We start from the raw sequence: 18,416 nt of genomic DNA, 5'->3' as shown, positions 1-18,416 counted from the left end.
CCCTCGTTTGTATATTTGTTTTTGTATTTGTTGTTAATTAAAAAAAAAAACAAACAGGTTTGCTAAATGCCAAAACTATGCTAACGCTACCAGTTACATTTAGTCTGTGATGATCACTCAGCACAGACCTTTAAAGCCTAAAGCAACATGACATATCTAGCCAAGATAAGAAAACAAAATTTACCAAGCAGCACCCGACATGCTTCACAAAAGGCAAGTCTGGGGACTGGACAGTACTTTTGTTAGTAGGCGTGTGTGGGGCTTGCAGCACATTACATGAGTGAAATGACCAAACACTGTTACAATGCGTGCTAACTACACATACGATAAGAACATTCTGAAGTTATGACGGAGACTATGGCCAATTTTCATCTCGTCTCGTCAGACGAAAACTGGCATTCGTCTCGTTATGTTTTAGTTTCCCAAGACAAGTTTTTAACTCGTCATTGTTGATGAAAACAACACTGGCATCCAGAAGTTGTGCATGTGATTTTTATTCTTATCTTATGTCTTGTATTTTCAACTTGATATTTGATCTTTATAATGTACAGCTGTGGTTCTTTTTTTGCTCATGAAATCATATTGAGTTTACGCTGTAGTCTAATGTTTACGTTGACTCGTACTACTGTACACACGCTGACCACTGTTTAAAATATAAGAGGTACTTTTCACTGACTGCTCCACTTTGTTTGTGTGTTGCTTCCAGGTTGCTTCGAGTGCTGCATCAAATGTTTAGGCGGCGTGCCATACGCATCACTGGTGGCGACCATCTTGTGCTTTTCCGGTGTGGCCCTCTTCTGCGGTTGCGGTCACGTGGCGCTCACCGGCACCGTCGGCATCCTGGAAACCCACTTCTCCAAGGTTGCCAGTGATCACGCCATGCTCACTGATGTGTAAGTGGAAGAACTTTGCTGCCATTGCCGGTGTTAGACCTCCGATCTAATTTGATGTCTCTTGCTGAGACTCAATGAGACTGAATGATGACAAATTGATGTTTCCGATTTTCTAATTTTCTTTAAAACAGTTACTTCATGCTGGAACCAAAATCGGGCTTTCCCGAATTCTTTCCTTAAAGTGCACATTTCCCCGAAATGATGACAAATTAAGATGACAAATCTTAATCTACATAGTCTACATGTATCTTGCTCAACTCTTGATTGTTTAATGAATTGATTTACAAGTGTGTGTCGCTATTTAAGTCCACAGAGCGTGATGTAATTTTATTCCGATGGAATCACAAGAGTCCAAATGTATGAAAAGCAACTTCTTGAATGACTTCATTCCGGCTATTTTTAGTATTTTCTAAATGTTGGAGCAGAGTAGTCCAAATATGGACGTGGTTACAAAGAGTCTATTAGCTTTGGTAATAAAAGAGGAATGACAGGCGCTGAGCATGTTTGGATTTAGAGGCCTTTGTTGACTGGAAAAATTCATCCGTCTCCTCCAGAGACGAATCGTCAGCGTGGAGAGTGAGCAGTACTTTTGTGTTGTTTTCAGAGTCCAGTTGATGCAGTACGTCATCTACGGCATCGCCTCTTTCTTCTTCCTGTATGGAATCATCCTGCTGGCGGAGGGTTTCTATACCACTAGCGCCGTCAAGGAGCTGCACAGCGAGTTCAAGACCACTATCTGCGGACGATGCATCAGTGGAATGGTACATTTGGAAAAGGCTTGTCAGCATGTCGCGGCGGATAGTTGGAAGATCGGTCAAATGCTCCTCATAGTTTTTTAAAATCTTTACTAGTTATAGATTTGAGGAAATAAAATGGAGCAAAATCCAACAGTACACAAAGACTGAGATCATATCCAGAGCAAACCTGATTTTGTATGAGACTAAATTGAAAATAATCTGCCATTAATTAGGATTTATAGATGTATATATATTTATTCCTTAGCATTTTTTTTTCAATAAATATTCAATTCAATAATCAAAATATTTACGTAGCTATATTTATCTATTAGTGTAATATGAATACATGAAGACATTAAAAAAAAATTTTTTTTTAAATTCACTTCAATAAGAAAACTAGTATTTTATGAAATTGTAAAACTACTATTTTCCCAATTAAAAAAAAAAGATAATCTGTAAAATCTTTTTACAGATTAAATTCACAGTTTTTATTATTATCATTATTAATGTTGGTAGTATGAGTATTAGTAGTAATGACAGTAATAATGATAATAATAACAGCTAGTACTAAAACTAATTACAGGTATATTAAACATTATAATAATGTTGTTTCTGGTTCTAGCACTGCCAAAATGATAAATACTTTAATACATATTAATACTAGTACTAATAAAACAATATTTTTCTCCTTCTAATATTGATAATAATCGTAATGATAAAATATTATTGTTTTTATTATAGAAGTTGAATGAATGAATGTTTTCATTGTGACATACGAATGTTATTCTTATGATTATTGATTATTATTATAGTAACACTGGTAATTATTATTAGTAGTACAGTTTTTTATTTTATTTATTATTGTTATAATTATTATGATCAATGCCTCATTTAAAGGGGACCCATTTTTTTCCTACAATACACATTTTGTAGGAAAAAAAAAAACAAATTTCTCCCTTTATTACAGTGCACTTAGAAAACACTCTGTTAAAATATTGTGCTGTACAATAAGACAAAATAAATATAAAAACAAAGACTATTGTGAATAACTGAATCAAAAGAATCATAATGAATCATAAAAGGATGAGCTGTACAGATTCCTGATGTTGCGTGTGTGCCCTCAGTTTGTGTTCCTGACCTACATCCTGGGAGTGGCCTGGCTGGGCGTCTTTGGCTTCTCAGCGGTGCCCGTCTTTCTCTTCTACAACATGTGGTCCACCTGTGCCACCTTGAAGTCGGCCGTGTCCAATCTCACAGACATCGACTCCATCTGTGTGGACGTCCGCCAATACGGTACGACAACGCATGCATGCGCGACGGGACTCCGTTTCCATTGTCAATCAAAAATTTGTACTTTCAGGAATCATCCCGTGGAGTGCAACACCAGGAAAGGCGTGTGGATCCACGCTAGGTGACATCTGCAACACCAGCGAGGTGAGAGCAACAGTGGTGGATGAAGTACTCACTTTTTTTTAAACTTAAGTAAAAGTACAGCTAGAGGTGCAAAAAAATACTTAAGTACAAGTATCTATCTATCTATCTATCTATCTATCTATCTATCTATCTATCTATCTATCTATCTATCTATTTTTACATATGGAGATCTGAGTCAAAATTCAAAGAAAGAACCAGAAAATTCATTCACTGCTCAGTCATATTTAAAACATCAGAATGGAAAAAACAAGCAATAAAATTAACTGCTCTGTGAACAAAAGCTTAACAAGCTCAAAAACTCCAAACTTAGCTTTAGCGGATTGCAAGCAACTATCAGCAGCATACCGCCACCTACTGTACAAGAGTGTTCAGCACCCATCTGAAGGCGCGCTACTTTCATTTTTGTTTGTTATTGGGAATCATCTTGTTCACATGTCTAATCTTGCTTGTAGTAGTATTACTACCTCTAGTGCTCAATTAGGGTAAAGTTGCACGGGGCTTATTGATTGCTGCTTATTGATTGCTGCGAAGGCATGAAAACGAAACTGTGAATCCACAATGACAAAAAAAACTAGTAACGTGTAACGCAGGTGACAATTTGTAAAGTAATGATGTAAAAAGTACAGATACGCACTTCAAAATGTAGTTAAGTCAAGTAAAAAGTACCACTTCATATTTGTGCTCAAGTAAAGTACAGATACACAAAAATGTATTCAAGTACGGTAACAAAATACCATCACTTTGTTACATTCCACCACTGGAGACCAATTATCATGATCCACTGCCATTGAAATGTTTTGTCAACATACTTTATTACATTGTTGCGATGAAATGATTCCAAATCTAGAAAGTGCTGGTCAAACGCTTTCATTTCATATATGATTCAATGGACTTTGTGGTTAATTGATTATTTTTTAGCGGATTACAGTACATAAAATTACAAAAGCATTATGAAAAGCATAATTTTCCAGCAGACTTCGATTTAGATGGAATAGTGCCAAAAACTGTAAAACAAACATAAAGGCAGCAATTTGGGTTTGATTGCCAAAAACATCAGAAAACATGATGAAACCCACATGTCGCAGCAGTGGCGGGACAAATGCGAACGGGGCCCGGGTGCGATAAGAATAAACGGGCCCTCCAGGTGAACATGCATTGGGTGGGGGATCCAAGGAGTTGATTATTCACGGGCCCTTCCACTATTTAGCGATGATTCAAGATGATTGTCCGATATGTGAGGCGGGGGCGGTGCTAGTCTAAATTTTTTTGCAGGCAACAACCAGTCGAGCAAGGAGGGTGGGGATGTAATAGAGATATTTTAACACTTAAACACTTTACAGATAGTTCCCTGGGTTACGAACGAGTTCCGTTCCTACGCTGGCGACGTTTCATTGTAAATCGGAATTAACCCATTAAGTACTCCTAAACACCCCCAAAATCTCAAAATAACTATCCAAAAACATGTATTATATGTCATTGTACTGTCCTCGCCAAGACGTAGGAGCTAATAAAAACAAGCTAATTCCTAGCTCGACTGCGAGCGAAGCTCCGAAATGGCGTTGTTAGACGTGCGTGCGGTGTGCTGACTTTATTCAGCTACTCATGACATCAACACTTGCAGAAAAAAACTAAAATAAACATGAAATTAAATCAGTTTCATCTTCAATAACAGCAATTCAAATTTACATTTATGATTCGCTGCTGATACAGCAGCAATAATCCACACAAACGATGAGCATGCAACAGTTAGCGTCTGCACGTAATCAAAAACAATCACATAAACTCGCCCCAAGTATTTGACCACAATTGAAAACGGACAATAAACAGTACAAAAAGTGTTATATACAGGTGTTGCCTCTGTGGATGCTTCACAAGCAACAATTGTGCGCGCAGGCTTGCAGGTGTAATCTTTTCCATGTCTCTCTCACTCGGCTGCGTGACTTCTCCATGAGAGCAAATGCGCTTTATCTCGTGTGTGCGCAACGCCTTTCTTCTCCGGCATCGTAAAGTCGAAATCACGTTGGGTGCGTCGTAACCCGGGGACTACCTGTATTCCAGCTTCGCGCATCATCGTACTATTCTGTTTGACCCTCCCCTCGCCCAACCACGCCCCTTTTACGACCGTAAACAGGGCTCCCTAGAGACCTGGGCCCGGGAGCCGCTGCACCCCCAGCACCCCCCTAAGGTCCAACCCTACATCACAGAGAAAAGGGTCTGTCGTCCCTTTTAACTTTTTGGCAGTGAATGAGTTAACAACAAGCTTATTGTTGTGGTAAGCGTGTTATTAAACTTTTTTGGTTTCTTTTTTTTCTTCCAGTTCTACCTGTCATATCATTTGTACATTGTGGCCTGTGCCGGAGCCGGAGCCACTGTGATCGCTCTGGTAAGACAGTCGCAATTTACACAATGGTTCCTCTTCATTCCATTTTAGATATCCATCAACCGTGTTCTCATGAGAATTTAGTAGAAAAGCGTGCAAAAGTAGCATGAATGATAATACAATCAGTCTGAAATTGGAGAATACAAGTTGCATGAAAATATGATTTCAAACAGGAATTTTACCCGAAATAGGAAAAAAAATATTTTCTAAGTATGGAAAGTTTTTTTTTTTTTTTGTACATTTCAATCAAATCAATAGTTAAACTTCTTTTGTTTACATTTGTGACCCAAAGAATGTCAAAACCATAACTTAGAACATTTCCTAAAAATTTAATAAAACTTTTACAGCATCAGCTGTTAACATCACAAAAGAATTATTTGATTCCATTATAATCTATAAGGAAAAGAAAAATATGATGAATTCCATTACACTTTACAGCTGTTTTTCTTTCCAAGTGCCACTATCATAACCATGAATAGAATTGAAGAAAATAATACACATACTGTAGTGGATAAGCTGCAGGTGGCCACACTAAAATATGATATCTTTATGTTTCACTACTAAACACGACTGAAATACAGCAGTGAAATTTATTCATGAATCTGAATTATCCATTCATATTCCGAAAAACGTAAATTATCCCTGTGGGGTGATTTTGGAAATCATAAAAATCAAACAAATAGACCCAATCACTAAAAAAGCCTCAAAGGGGAATTTAACGTTAGGTTTATCATTATAACTCTATAAAATGCAATTTCAACATTAACACTACACTTTAATATGGTGTAAAAGTCTAGAAAAGAGTACTTGGATTCAATTAAAATGTACTGAACTCAAATGTTAAAGATTAAACAAAATGTAACCCAAAAAAAAAAAAAAATTTAAACTGATTCTTCAATTTACTAAATGGAACCGCACTTTGAGAACAGTGGGGGATGCTGGTATTTCAAGGAGGGGAAGCTCAAAGTGTGTTTGCCTGTGAGTGCTTCATGTCAGTGGAGGGGCTCAGCGGGTATGGAAAGAAACTGGAGTGACAGAAATCAGTCTACAAACTAGATGTCGACCAACATGGAATTTTTAAATGCCGATGCCAAAACCGATATCTGAAAAAAATTTCAGCCGATTGCCGATATCCCAAGCCGATTTTGTAAGCTGATAATACTTTTTTTTATACAGCATGTATATTATGAAAGGCAGTTTTAAAAAAAAAAAAAAAAAAAAAAAAAAAACAATGCTTCAGCAGCTTCAAATGTACAATTATGACCTGAGGCTTAAAGGACTAATTCAGTTTCGTGCTACCAAACAACAAACGCAGCACATCTTTTTATGTTTATACACACTCAGCATGAACGGTACATTAATTTCAAATACCGTATTGGCCCGAATATAAGACGGTGAAATAACACTGAAAAAGAGGGGGTTGTCTTATATTCACGGTCCAGACATTATACCCATTCACGACGCTAGATGGCGCCAGATATCATTGAAGCAGTGTTCTGTCATGACAGAACTCGCTTTTTAGTTTAACCAGTTTGCATTATTTTATTGCAATATTTTTCCTTATTCAGATTTGTTTCAAGACTACAGTTACCGTTAGACTTCAATGTGATGGTTAATGCAGTTATTGCAATTTTGTTGTTTTATCACAATAGATTAGTTTATTTACATTTCAAAAACCAGAAGCCATTCATTTACGAATGCGATTGCAGTTCAGTTTACATATTTAAATGTTCAGATATTAAGATTTGAATGAGGCAAAATAACATGCTTTTTCTCTCAAATATATTGTTATAATCATTTGTTTCGGATGTACTGTAATTATTTTCTATATAAAAATTAATTTGGTGTTCAAAAAGTCTTTTTTTCAAACTTGAGTCTTGAAAAAGAGGGGGTCGTCTTATAATTAGGGCCGTCTTATATTCGGCCCAATACGGTAATTAAACCAAACAGGACGTCATGACGACATGTGAACATGTGAGAGTGAGTTAAGAGGATGCTCGTCATGCTAAAGCTAATGCTAACGCAAATGATACGTTAACGCTACGAGTTACATTTAGAGTGTATGGATCACTCAGTAAACACCTTAAAAAGCTAAAGCAACATTGCATAGTCTCTCATGCAAGATAAAAAAAAAAAATCTTACAATATTTAACAAGCTGGCAACCTGAAGCTTCCTGTTGCAGCCTGCCTTCAAGCTGCTGCAGGGTCCTTCCGTCAGTCAGCGGAGGGCACAGTTGCCCGCATCGATGCCTGATCAAAATCCCATTTTATTGGCTTATTTTCTTTTGTTAATCAGCCGATGGCTGATGTTGGAAAAACGTCCATATATCGGTCGACCTCTACTACAAACACAAGCAGCTACAACAGAAAAAAATAAATACAAAAATAAGCTCGATTTTTCTCTAGTCGTTATTAACTAAGAAAATGTCGCTAGGATGTTAAGGAAAGTCTCCGGTTCAACTCAGAACAACAGAATAAAAATTGAAAAATTCTTCCTACGGATTTTAAACAAGATCACTGATTCGCTCATTTCGTTGTAAATCAAAAAGGGATTCAGCCTCAGACAGATCATCCGATCATCATGCAGAAAATCAGAGCGACCAGGCCAGCCAAGCCCCGCCCACTGCCTATAGACCTCCAGAGACGCACAGCGTCCGATGGGCGGAACAAACCCAGCCTTTAGCCAATGATTCATTTCGTTTCACAGATTTATGGAAAGCTGAGCTTCCTTTGCAGTCTTAGAGCAGTCGCCTCTGTTTGAGAATGACTAGCACTACATTTTGTACGTAATCCTACTAAATTCTTAAGAGAACATACTCAATAGAACATATTGATTTGTCCAAAAAGGTGTATTTCACGTCCAAAAAAATAGGCTTGTGTCTGATCCATTTATTCTTTTGCGAGTTGAATTTTATGAACTAAACATTCCGAGTGCGGGGCATGTTCTCTCATCACCTTCTCTTGTTCTCTTCCACCAGCTGATCTACATGATGGCTACCACTTATAACTTTGCCGTTTTGAAGTTTAAGAGTCGAGAAGACTGCTGCACTAAGTTTTAACCTCGTTTTTTGATGTTGTTGTTGTTTTTAACAGCGTGCCGCAGCGCAAATCAACTAAAAACAATAGACAGGAAATCTAGTGTAAATAGCGGACTGTGCGCTTTCTTTAGCCAGGACACCTAATGACACTTGTCCATAAGAATGGAGTAGATGACTAGTTTGGCCCATTCTCTTGTAGAAGACCACAACAGTGTTATTTATATTCTTTAATTCATATCCACAAAGAGAAGACAGTATTTAGTTGTCAGTATTCACTCTGCTTGAATGCATAGATTAGAGATTTGATGTGGGGGTTTAAAGTTGTCCTTTATTTGTCATGTGACCACTTGTATATTTTACATTGACTACACTATGAAAAGGTACATAGCTGATTTAAAGTAGTTTTTTCCTATTAGGGCCACACTGAAAGGAAAGACCAGATTTTGTGAGAATATAGTTTTATCATGAGAAAAAGGCATATCGTAAGAGAGGAAAAGTTTTATTTTTTGTTGTTGCTGTTACAACAAGTAAGGCCTTACATTAATACAAACCTTAATTATAACAACTGAATGTGAAAATGTGCCAAAACATTGACATATTACAACTTTTGTCTAATTTTTACCCATGAAATCAGCTCTTTATTTTTGTAAACATTTGTCATATGATTACGTTTTCCCTATACAAGTTTTTTAATTGATGAATATATTTCTCTTATTATTCCAGTTTTAGCTTCATAATTTAGTTTTCTTTATAAGTTTATTCCTATATTTTTTTTACATTTTTTTTTTTACATCTTCTTTATTATAAACATGACTTGATTCTTGTTACATCATTTTATTTCTTTACATTTTCCCCAGAAAACCGTTACTTAAGATTCTTTTTCCTGGAAAAAAAAAAAAAAAAAAAATGTAAATAAATAGAACATTCCAACTTAATTTTCATCGTATTTTTTTGTTTTGTTTCAGCGTGGCCCTAAAACTCCTTATTTTGAGTAAATAGATGACGTCTTTTTTTTTCTACATCAGAGCAAATGCTGGTTTTGCCTCAGCTATATTTTTGTCTTCCATTTCCTCTCCAAGTGCCATTAAAGAGCCATTTTTTATCTTAACATTTGAGCCTGCATGCAAGTCTGTTCATCGTCACTTATATTTTCCGTATATTTAATTACTGTTTTCTTCGAAAACTGTAGCCTTTACATTCTATATAAAATAAACAGTCTTTGTTTAAAAAAACAAAAAAAAAGAAAAATCTTACCTTGTTTATTTCTTTACAAGTGCTGATGAAAAGGTTTTGGAACGATACAATTTTTAACTTGCGCACTTTTTGCACTAACCTCCAAAAGCTTGCAACCCCTGGCTTTCTTTTTCTACTCACCCACATGCTTTTAAGGTGTCATTTCTTTAGTGTTTTAATAATTAACATGAAGCGCCAACTTACAATGAGAGACTCTTGTGACGTCAAACCACTCACAACTTTACTTGCATAATAAAAAGTAAGGTAATTGTGCTTATAAATTATGAATTATTTATAAATTTATAAATTATTCTGAGAAAATAATTACAAATCTGAAATGCGCTCTTCAAAAGCTTCCATTGAGATATGACTCGATATACTTTGTCGTTAATAAATTTTTTATCGGATTACTTGAAAATTACAAAAACATTAATAAAAACATCCGACTGTACCAGATTAGTACAGAAGCGAGTAGGATATGTTCATCATGGTTTAATCATAGACTTCACTATCAGTTGATGGGACAGGGGGTCTATTTTCAAAAACGTATAATTCAAATATTTTCAAAACCAAAGCCGCTAGCGACCTAAGACCAAAACAGGCATCCCCCTTAGGCATATATGAGTCTCTATGAGCAGCGACATAAAAAAATTCAAAGTCGTTCGAAAATAAAATTATTATTATCATTTTTAATACAGGTATAACAAAACTTAAAATGGCTATAAAATTCTTAAGTTTATTATTATAATTTATTGCAAGCGTATTTTAGTGCTTAAGCTTTCAACATCTAATAACTTGATTTTCACATCAGAAACTTAATACTTCAGGAAAGCATACAGAATAATTTTACTCACCAAAAGCAAAATTTGCATTTTTCTATATACAGTCACAACTTATTTAGGTTGAATTCCGCTATTGTGTAGAGATACAACATCCAACATGGTGGCCCTCACAACACAGAGGTTTTCAAGTTGAAAATTCTTATAAATAAATGCTAAAATCGCAGAATTTCTAAAGATATGAACCTTAAACAGTTTGGTCAGTCTAGATTTTTGGTTAATAGCAAAAAACGGGCAGTTATTGTTTATTTTACGTAAATATCTCAGGTATTGTGTAATCCAACATGGCGGCAATCACAAAACAAAGAGCTTTTTAAGTTGAAAATTCTTGCAAATAAATGTGTACATCCTGCAATTTCTATAGATATGAACATACAAGTCTAGTTTTTGGTTAAAAGCAACAAAAAAACAAAACAAAACAAAAAAAAAAACACTTATCATTAATTTTACGTAAATATTTTGGGCTAAAATTGTGCTGTTATTTAAATCCAAAGTGGCGGCCATCACAAAACAAAGAGCTTTTTAAGTTTAAAATTCTTGTAAATAAATGTGTACATCCCTGAATTTCTATAGATATGAACATACAACAGTCTACATTCTTGGTTAAAAGCAAAAAACGGGCAGTTATCATTCATTTTAGGATAATATTTCGAGCTAAAGTTACGCTAATTTTTTCCCATGCATTTTTTTTTTACAACATTTCAAAGTGCATGCATGGGGCTACTTTATATAATAATTACCTCGAATCCTTGACCAAATCACTCGAGACACTCCTGCCTGCTTCTATGCAGTAAAACTTTCACCCTTTTCCCACCTAAATCTGGCGTTTGAACACAGCGTGCGTTTGATTTTATCACAGTGAAAGCCAAATGCTCTGCCTGGGTCGGCCCCCAAAGGTGAAGTCTATGGTTGGATGCACGAAAAAATGCTGACCAATGTAAAATAAATATTAAGTCAGCCATTTTGGTTTAAAGTGGCAAATGAATACGATCACCAAAAATATCGTAAAATTGTGAGTGGTTTGACATTACGAAGAGTCTGTCTTTCCTTTTAACGCGTTGCCTGCCATTGACAACGATAAATGTTCGATCACGGTTCAAATAGATGAAACGTCTTATCGCCATCAATGGCAGCCAATGAGTTCAAGTCGTTTTTTTGCGTGACGTAGCGTAGTTGGTAACTTCTATCTTTTGCTTTGCTGCTTTCTCTTGGACCTGCTCACCGGCCCCCCACCTCACCCTTCTCTTCCAGATCCACTTCCTCATGATTCTGTCGGCAAACTGGGCCTACCTTAAGGACGCCAGTCAAATGCATGCCTACCAAGACATCAAAATGAAAGAGGAGCAGGAACTGCAGGACATCACTTCACGCTCCAAGGAATGCCTGCATTCCTACACATGAGGGCATGTCTCTCACACACACCCACACACAGACACATACATTCATGCAAAGGGGCACATTCGGAACTCCAATGACCACCTATGCTGTACTAACAGAAACTAACACACTACAGCTTCTGCACTAACTCAAGACGCATTTTACTTTTTTTTTTTTTAAAGCCCGTTTGGTTGTCGCCATTTTCTTTGGCTGTCATTTTTCCCTTTTTTCACAAGGAAAAACCGTGATCAAGGCCGTTTCAGACTAGCATCAGCTTAGTGTGAAGGGTTCAGCGGCAACCCATTCATTGTGTATGTGGGAGTGGCCTTCTTGGCGAAAGTGAGAGGCCGTTTTGGGCGGAACGGCAAGTTTGAATGAATTTGCACAGAGAGACGGGGCAGCACCGCCGCGTTGATGTCAACAACGCAACCAATAGCAGAGGAGCAGGCGTACCTATATCTATGCTATCAGGCTTTTTCGGCAGACGGATATACACAAACTACGGCTGACGAAACCTTGATAAATGCACTCTTTTAAAGTTTCGTGAGCTCTGGGACACTCGAAAAATATCTCTCATACCTCTCCTTCCTAAGGTAAATGGTACCTCGATGTGCATTTGTGTGGAAATGTAGTTCACGAACAACAAAAAACTATTCACTTTCTCACAAAAACTAGTAAGACTATTTACACGGCTATCATAATGCCACCTAGTCCTTGAAATAGGAAAAGTCACTGTTTTCTTGTGCATAAGCTTGCCGCTTTTCACTCCTTTGCGCTTGCCGTGGACCACTCTTCACACCGGGCTGACGCTAGTGTGAAAAGGCCTTTATTTTTACACATAGCCATAGTGTACGTGTGGCAGTACAGCAATGAATTATCCATCCATCCATGATACGCACAAAAACTGAATTCACTTCAACAGGTTGGACAAGTAGAATACGTGCATGGAGGCAGTTATATGTGCTCTTGTGTGCAAACATATTAACTTCATGGCCTACATTAACTCTACCTCAGGGGTCTGCTGGAGCTGGATAAACATGGAATTGGAAAAGCATGTACTGTACAACCACCTGTGTAGTTTGGGATGCTCATTGAAGCCACAATGTTAGGTATACCTGCAAAATACATTGCAATGTGTGATAAATTTAGTAGTTGCAAGTAGAAAACTAATTTATCATTTTTTTAGATGAATACAGCAAAAAAAAAAAACAAAAAACACCCAAATGAAAATAAAATACAGATTTTTGGGGGAGCGTAATTCAATAATATAATGCACTTGTTCAAAGGGGAAGTTCAGAATTTTTGACATTAGGCTTAATTTTCGAGTTAGCGAGGGTTTAATTAGTCGGTGGAGTTGATTTCAACAAATTCCATGCAGTTAGTTATTCATTAGTTTCAGAGCTCCGGAGTGGCTAAGCTAGCGTGAGTAAATGGGCCAGTCCTAGCATGCCAATAAAAAACAACATATGCATGCATGAAAATCCCCGATGACGCATGCAATCAATAGTGTTGGCTATGTTTTCAGGATGAAGTTATTAAAACTTACGATTGAATGTCAAAAACTGTCGTATGGACAGCAACATTTGTAATCCAGCAGCTCTGTAAGAGGCTGCAAAGCAGAGTGATATTTTTTTCCACCTGTGTGTTTATGTTGTAGTCATCAGCAAGTATCCAGTTTGTATTGTTGCTCGTTCTTCATAGGGAATTTTTGTAAACTCTCATTTGCCCATTTCTTCTGTTTCCATAGCCTCTAATGCACGTTTCACTTTGTTGCCGTTCTTCAGTCAAGACCGTACGCTCCGTAGACTGATGCTGCATTCAAGGAAGGTGGGAAATATGACTTTTCCAACCTCCGACCAAAAAAATATAATTGGAACGCCACTCGAACTGCGAGGCCCTAGTCGTGAAGTCAGGAAAAAAAGTATCCTGACTTCAGAAGTTGCTTCAATCAGACATCACTCGACAAAATGCGCAGTCTTTCGAAAAGTAAACCGTCAATACTAAAACTAAAGAAGCCAGTTTACAGTGTGGTCTGTTTACCTTAACCGTCGTTTTTCCTCCACTATTTGATCGCTTAAGGCAGGTTTGCTGGAGGTCAACATGTCTTTTGATTTCAAAAATAAAAAATGCTTGGAACGCTTTGAGGTCACAACTGGTAACACCCGAGTGGGATAAGTCCGACTTCCCACCTTCCTCGAATGCAGCGTGAGCACCAGTGGCCGAAGCGCTCCTCTCTAAATAGTGCCACAGAAATAAATTAATTACGGCAGCTTGGTATGAAATTGTTTTGACCGCATAGGTATTTTGAGAAACGATCTGCATTACAAATTTATTTGACTGTTAAATCTGTTAATATCAGTTTTTTCTAATTGGCATGCTAGGAAGGGACCATTGACTCACGCTAGCTTAGCCACTCCGGAACCTTGCAATTGATAAATAACTAACAAACTGCACTGAATTTATTGAAATCAACTCCACCGACCCCGCTAACTCGAACAATAAGCCTAATGTCAAAAAGTCTTAACTTCCGCTTAAAGTTTTAGTTTATGACAAATGCGAGAAAATGTTCATGCCTGTTGGAGAAGTGTGTGGTGAGGGATTTTACAGCCTTAAAACATTCAATAATTGTGAAAAATCAGTCTGACGACTTGATGGATTTCATCTATAACCCCCAGCAAAAAGTATGGAATCACCAGTCTTGGACGAGCACTCACTCAGACATTTTATCATGTAGAACAAAGTCAGATAAAAAGCTTGAAAAAAATAATGAATTAGTTCAAAAGTGCAACTCTTTAGCATTTAGAAACAGTAAAAGAAATGAATAAAAAACATTGTGGTGGTCAGTAAATGTTACTTTTATAGAACAAGTGCAGGGTTGAGATCTGGGCTATTTGCAGGCCATGACATTGACTGGATGAGTGTTTCTCCAAGGAATGCTTCAACAGTTTTAGCTCGGTGGCATGGTGCACTGTCATCTTGGAAAATGACAAACATATTTTTAATTGAAGGGATAAGAAAGCTGTCTAAAATTTCAATGTAAACTTGTACGTTTACTGAAGATTTAACCACAGCCATCTCCCCAGTGCCTTTGCCTGACATGCAGCCCCATATCATCGAGGACTGAGAGAATTTTGATGTCCTCTTCAGCCAGTCATCTTTGTAAATCTTACTGGAACAGCACCAAACCAAAGTTCCAGCGTCATCACCTTGTCCAGAGTCAAGAATCTCTATTGGACAAGGTGTCAAGAGTCAAGAATCTGCATTGGACAAGGTGATGATGCTGGAACTTTTGTTTGGTGCTGTTCCAGTGAGATTTACAAAGATGACTGCCTGAAGAGAACATCAAAATTCCCTCAGTCCATGATTATATGGGGCTGCATGTCAGGCGAAGGCACTGGGGAGATGGCTGTTGTTAAATCTTCAATAAATGTACAAGTGAACATTGAAATTTTAGACAGCTTTCTTATCACTTCAATTGAAAATATGTCATTTTCCAAGATGACAATGCGTCATGCCACAGAGCTAAAACTGTTAAAGCATTCCTTGGAGAAAGACTCATCCAGTCAATGTCATGGCCTGCAAATAGCCCAGATCTCAACCCTATCGAAAACCTGCGGTGGAAATTGAAAGAAAAAGGTCCACAGCAAGTCTCAGACCTGCAAGGATGATCTGGTAACTGCAATCAAAGAGTGTTGGCATCAAATTGATAAGGAATACTCCTTCAAGTCCATGCCTCAGCGACTGCAAACTGTCATAAAAGCCAGAGGTGGTGCTACTAAATACTACAGATGTGTTTTGATTGTTATTTCTTTGTTTGTTTAACATGATTCCATGTTTTTTTTTCCTCAGAGTGGAGTAATTCCATATAAATTTCCCCGCACTTGCTCTGGAAAAGTAACATTTACTGACCACCAATGTTTTTTTTTATTCATTTCTTTTAGTGTTTCTGAATGCTAAAGAGTTGCACTTTTGAACCCATTTATTATTTTTTTCAAGCTTTTTATCCGAGTTTGTTCTACATGATAAAATATCTGAGTGAGTGCTCGTCCGAGACTGATGATTCCATAGTTTTTGCTAGGGGTTGTATTTGGCGTTATTTTTTAGCACATAACCACCACAATAAATAAGGGAATACTGTTCTAGAAAAAACATTCATAATAGGCTTCTAAAAAATATAAACCAAGTGTTTAATGTATCTTTGTTCATCATTTATTTCTATGTTATTGCAATACTTATTTTGAGATATTTATGGAAAACAGTACAAATTCAAAACTGGCTATTATCATTTTTGTAGGCTAGTTTGGCTTTAAAGTACTGTAATTTTCATTTGGATTATAAACAAGCTTCGAATTTACACTTTTTTTAGTTTAACAAGGATAAATAATCACACAGATACTTCATTACATCAGTACTTTTAGGCTGAATTTGGCAGGTGTACCCAATATTGTGGACAGTTTCATCACACTCTGCATTACAGCATGCAACTGTATGCCATAACAACAACATGCTTGCTAAAGAAGAACTACAGTCAAGAAATTTGCAATGAATTTGAGCCCTCATATTTGCTATTTTAGTTCAATTACTACAAACTGAATTGTAGTGAGTTACAGTGTTATCAAACCTGAAGTGTTCTTTGGCACCAATGGAACAAGTGTGAAGGTGTGACCTGTGTACAATTATGTTTTTAACACATTTTTTTGTCATCGTTTTCTACAATTGCATCAGAATTTGATGGTATAAATACTGTTGTGTAATCTTTTTTTTTTTTTTTTTTTTTTATCAGTTGCTATGCTAACTTCTTGTTTTTGTTGCATTGAATGAAGAGTTGATACACGGTCACGTATATTAATTTTGTAAAGAAGGCATGTTTTGCCTCATGTTTTGTTCAATACAAAGGATTAGCTCAGTCATTCTAGATACTTTTAATCTACTGTATGTAAATCCTATTAGAAAACATTTTATACAAGTCTTTTCTGTGAATGTTAAAGGGCTCCCCCGCAACACATCTTACAACTTTTAAATTAGCCATAGTGTGGCTGGCAAGTGGAAAACAGCACGTCTCCTTTTGAATCAACCAAAAACATGAAGAAAATAATGCTACCTATCAATCAATCAATCAATCAATCAGGTGGAGAAATAACACACCAACATCTTGTTTTGATGAAGAAATACAACATATACAAACTGGCCTGTTTTTTTTCTTTTTCTTTTCTTTTTTTAATAAAAACTTGAAAAAGTGAAAATCTCTTCTAGTTTCTCATCTAATGTTACAAGAAATACAAAATAACTTATTCATTATTGTCTTTATCTACAAAGTGGTGTCAAAGTCATCCTAGTTTCGGGCCACATTGGAGTTAAAGCGCCATTGTGTTGGGGGAAAAAACAACTAAATATTCTAAATATACTATTTGTATAACATCTGTAGTCATTGATCATTAATTCAGGACTACATAATTTTTAATTTTAACCAGGAATATGAAATCGTACCACATGGTTTACTTTCGTGGCCGTACAAAATGAAGAGGAGGGCCGCATCTGGTCCCCGGACCACCAGTTTGTCACCCTTGATCTACATTACATAAAATCCCAAAAAGAAACTCACTAGTAAATTAGCAGTTCTACCAAAAATTATCATCAGCACTGTCATCCTTGTGCGAATAGGCCGCAATGCTGTGAAAAGAAAGACAAGCAAGTTCATTAAGTGGGACTTTTCATGGCCAGGAGGGGGGGGGGGGGGTGGGGGATTTTAAATTAAAATACGACTACAGAAAGCACAACAAAATTAAAATGTCGTTCAGGGGATGGATTGTGGAGGATTATGTATGAATTTTTAAAATGAATAAGCAAAGCCATACCTATTATCTTTCTCTTCAGACAAACTCTTGACTTCTGGGCTCATGTGGTTCTCACTGCCAGCGCTCTAAATCCCAAAAAAATAAAAAATAATAATAGCAATTTAAAAACTCGAGATGAACAAAGAAACATTTACCGTAATTTTCGGACTATAAACTGCTACTTTTTCCCTCATTTTGAATCCCTCGGCTTATAGTCCAGTGCCTCTTATTTGATGATTTATTTGGGTTAATAGGTAACACTTTATTTGACAGCTGTGTAGGGCTGCAGCTATCGAATATTTTAGTAATCGAGTAATTGACTGAAAATTCTATCGATTAATCGAGTAATCGGATAAAACATTTTTTTTAGGTAAAGAGCCATTATAAGTATACATGAGAAAATAAGACATTTAATCCAATATTGAGCCATTTTCAGTCAATCAATGTCTTTATTTTCGATGTACATTGTTGAAAACAGACAACTGCATCTCAGATGTGACTAGAAAAAAAAAAAATCACTACTTTCACTCAAAAAACTTCTAGATCTTATAAAAAAAAAAAAAATCTTACTTAAAAATGTAATTACGCTTGATAACACACATCACTTGAAAGCTATGTGTTTTCCCCAAGTGTTTCAATTGAATTTCCATT

At 36.6% G+C, this 18,416-nt stretch overlaps 2 protein-coding genes across 5 annotated transcripts in view; one reads left to right on the top strand and one right to left on the bottom strand.

Moving 5' to 3' along the window:
- LOC130926911 (neuronal membrane glycoprotein M6-b) overlaps window positions 1-14,669 on the top strand; it is a 73,031-nt gene extending 58,362 nt beyond the window's left edge. Inside the window, exons 2-7 of one of the 2 annotated variants that reach the window (XM_057852231.1) lie at window positions 707-893; window positions 1,498-1,654; window positions 2,755-2,923; window positions 2,991-3,064; window positions 5,382-5,447; window positions 11,806-14,669. In XM_057852231.1, coding sequence (XP_057708214.1) covers window positions 707-893; window positions 1,498-1,654; window positions 2,755-2,923; window positions 2,991-3,064; window positions 5,382-5,447; window positions 11,806-11,955 — 803 coding nt within the window. In that variant the 3' untranslated portion in view covers window positions 11,956-14,669. Of the gene's footprint in view, window positions 1-706; window positions 894-1,497; window positions 1,655-2,754; window positions 2,924-2,990; window positions 3,065-5,381; window positions 5,448-8,422; window positions 11,656-11,805 lie in introns of those variants that run through there. The other variant, XM_057852233.1, reaches the window with a different exon arrangement.
- A 1,263-nt stretch (window positions 14,670-15,932) lies between these two features.
- Window positions 15,933-18,416, bottom strand: part of LOC130927303 (centriole and centriolar satellite protein ofd1-like) — a 35,000-nt gene continuing 32,516 nt past the window's right edge. For 2 of the 3 annotated variants that reach the window (XM_057853012.1, XM_057853015.1), the window contains exons 21-22: window positions 17,787-17,851; window positions 15,934-17,601 (exon numbers count right to left, since the gene is read on the bottom strand). In XM_057853012.1, the coding sequence (XP_057708995.1) occupies window positions 17,550-17,601; window positions 17,787-17,851 (117 nt within the window). In that variant the 3' untranslated portion in view covers window positions 15,934-17,549. Of the gene's footprint in view, window positions 17,602-17,786; window positions 17,852-18,416 lie in introns of all 3 variants that reach the window. The other variant, XM_057853013.1, reaches the window with a different exon arrangement.

This window comes from Corythoichthys intestinalis, chromosome 12, assembly GCF_030265065.1.
Source record: "Corythoichthys intestinalis isolate RoL2023-P3 chromosome 12, ASM3026506v1, whole genome shotgun sequence".
In the NCBI taxonomy this organism is placed as follows: domain Eukaryota; kingdom Metazoa; phylum Chordata; class Actinopteri; order Syngnathiformes; family Syngnathidae; genus Corythoichthys; species Corythoichthys intestinalis.
This window is presented reverse-complemented; position numbering and strand designations above follow the sequence as displayed.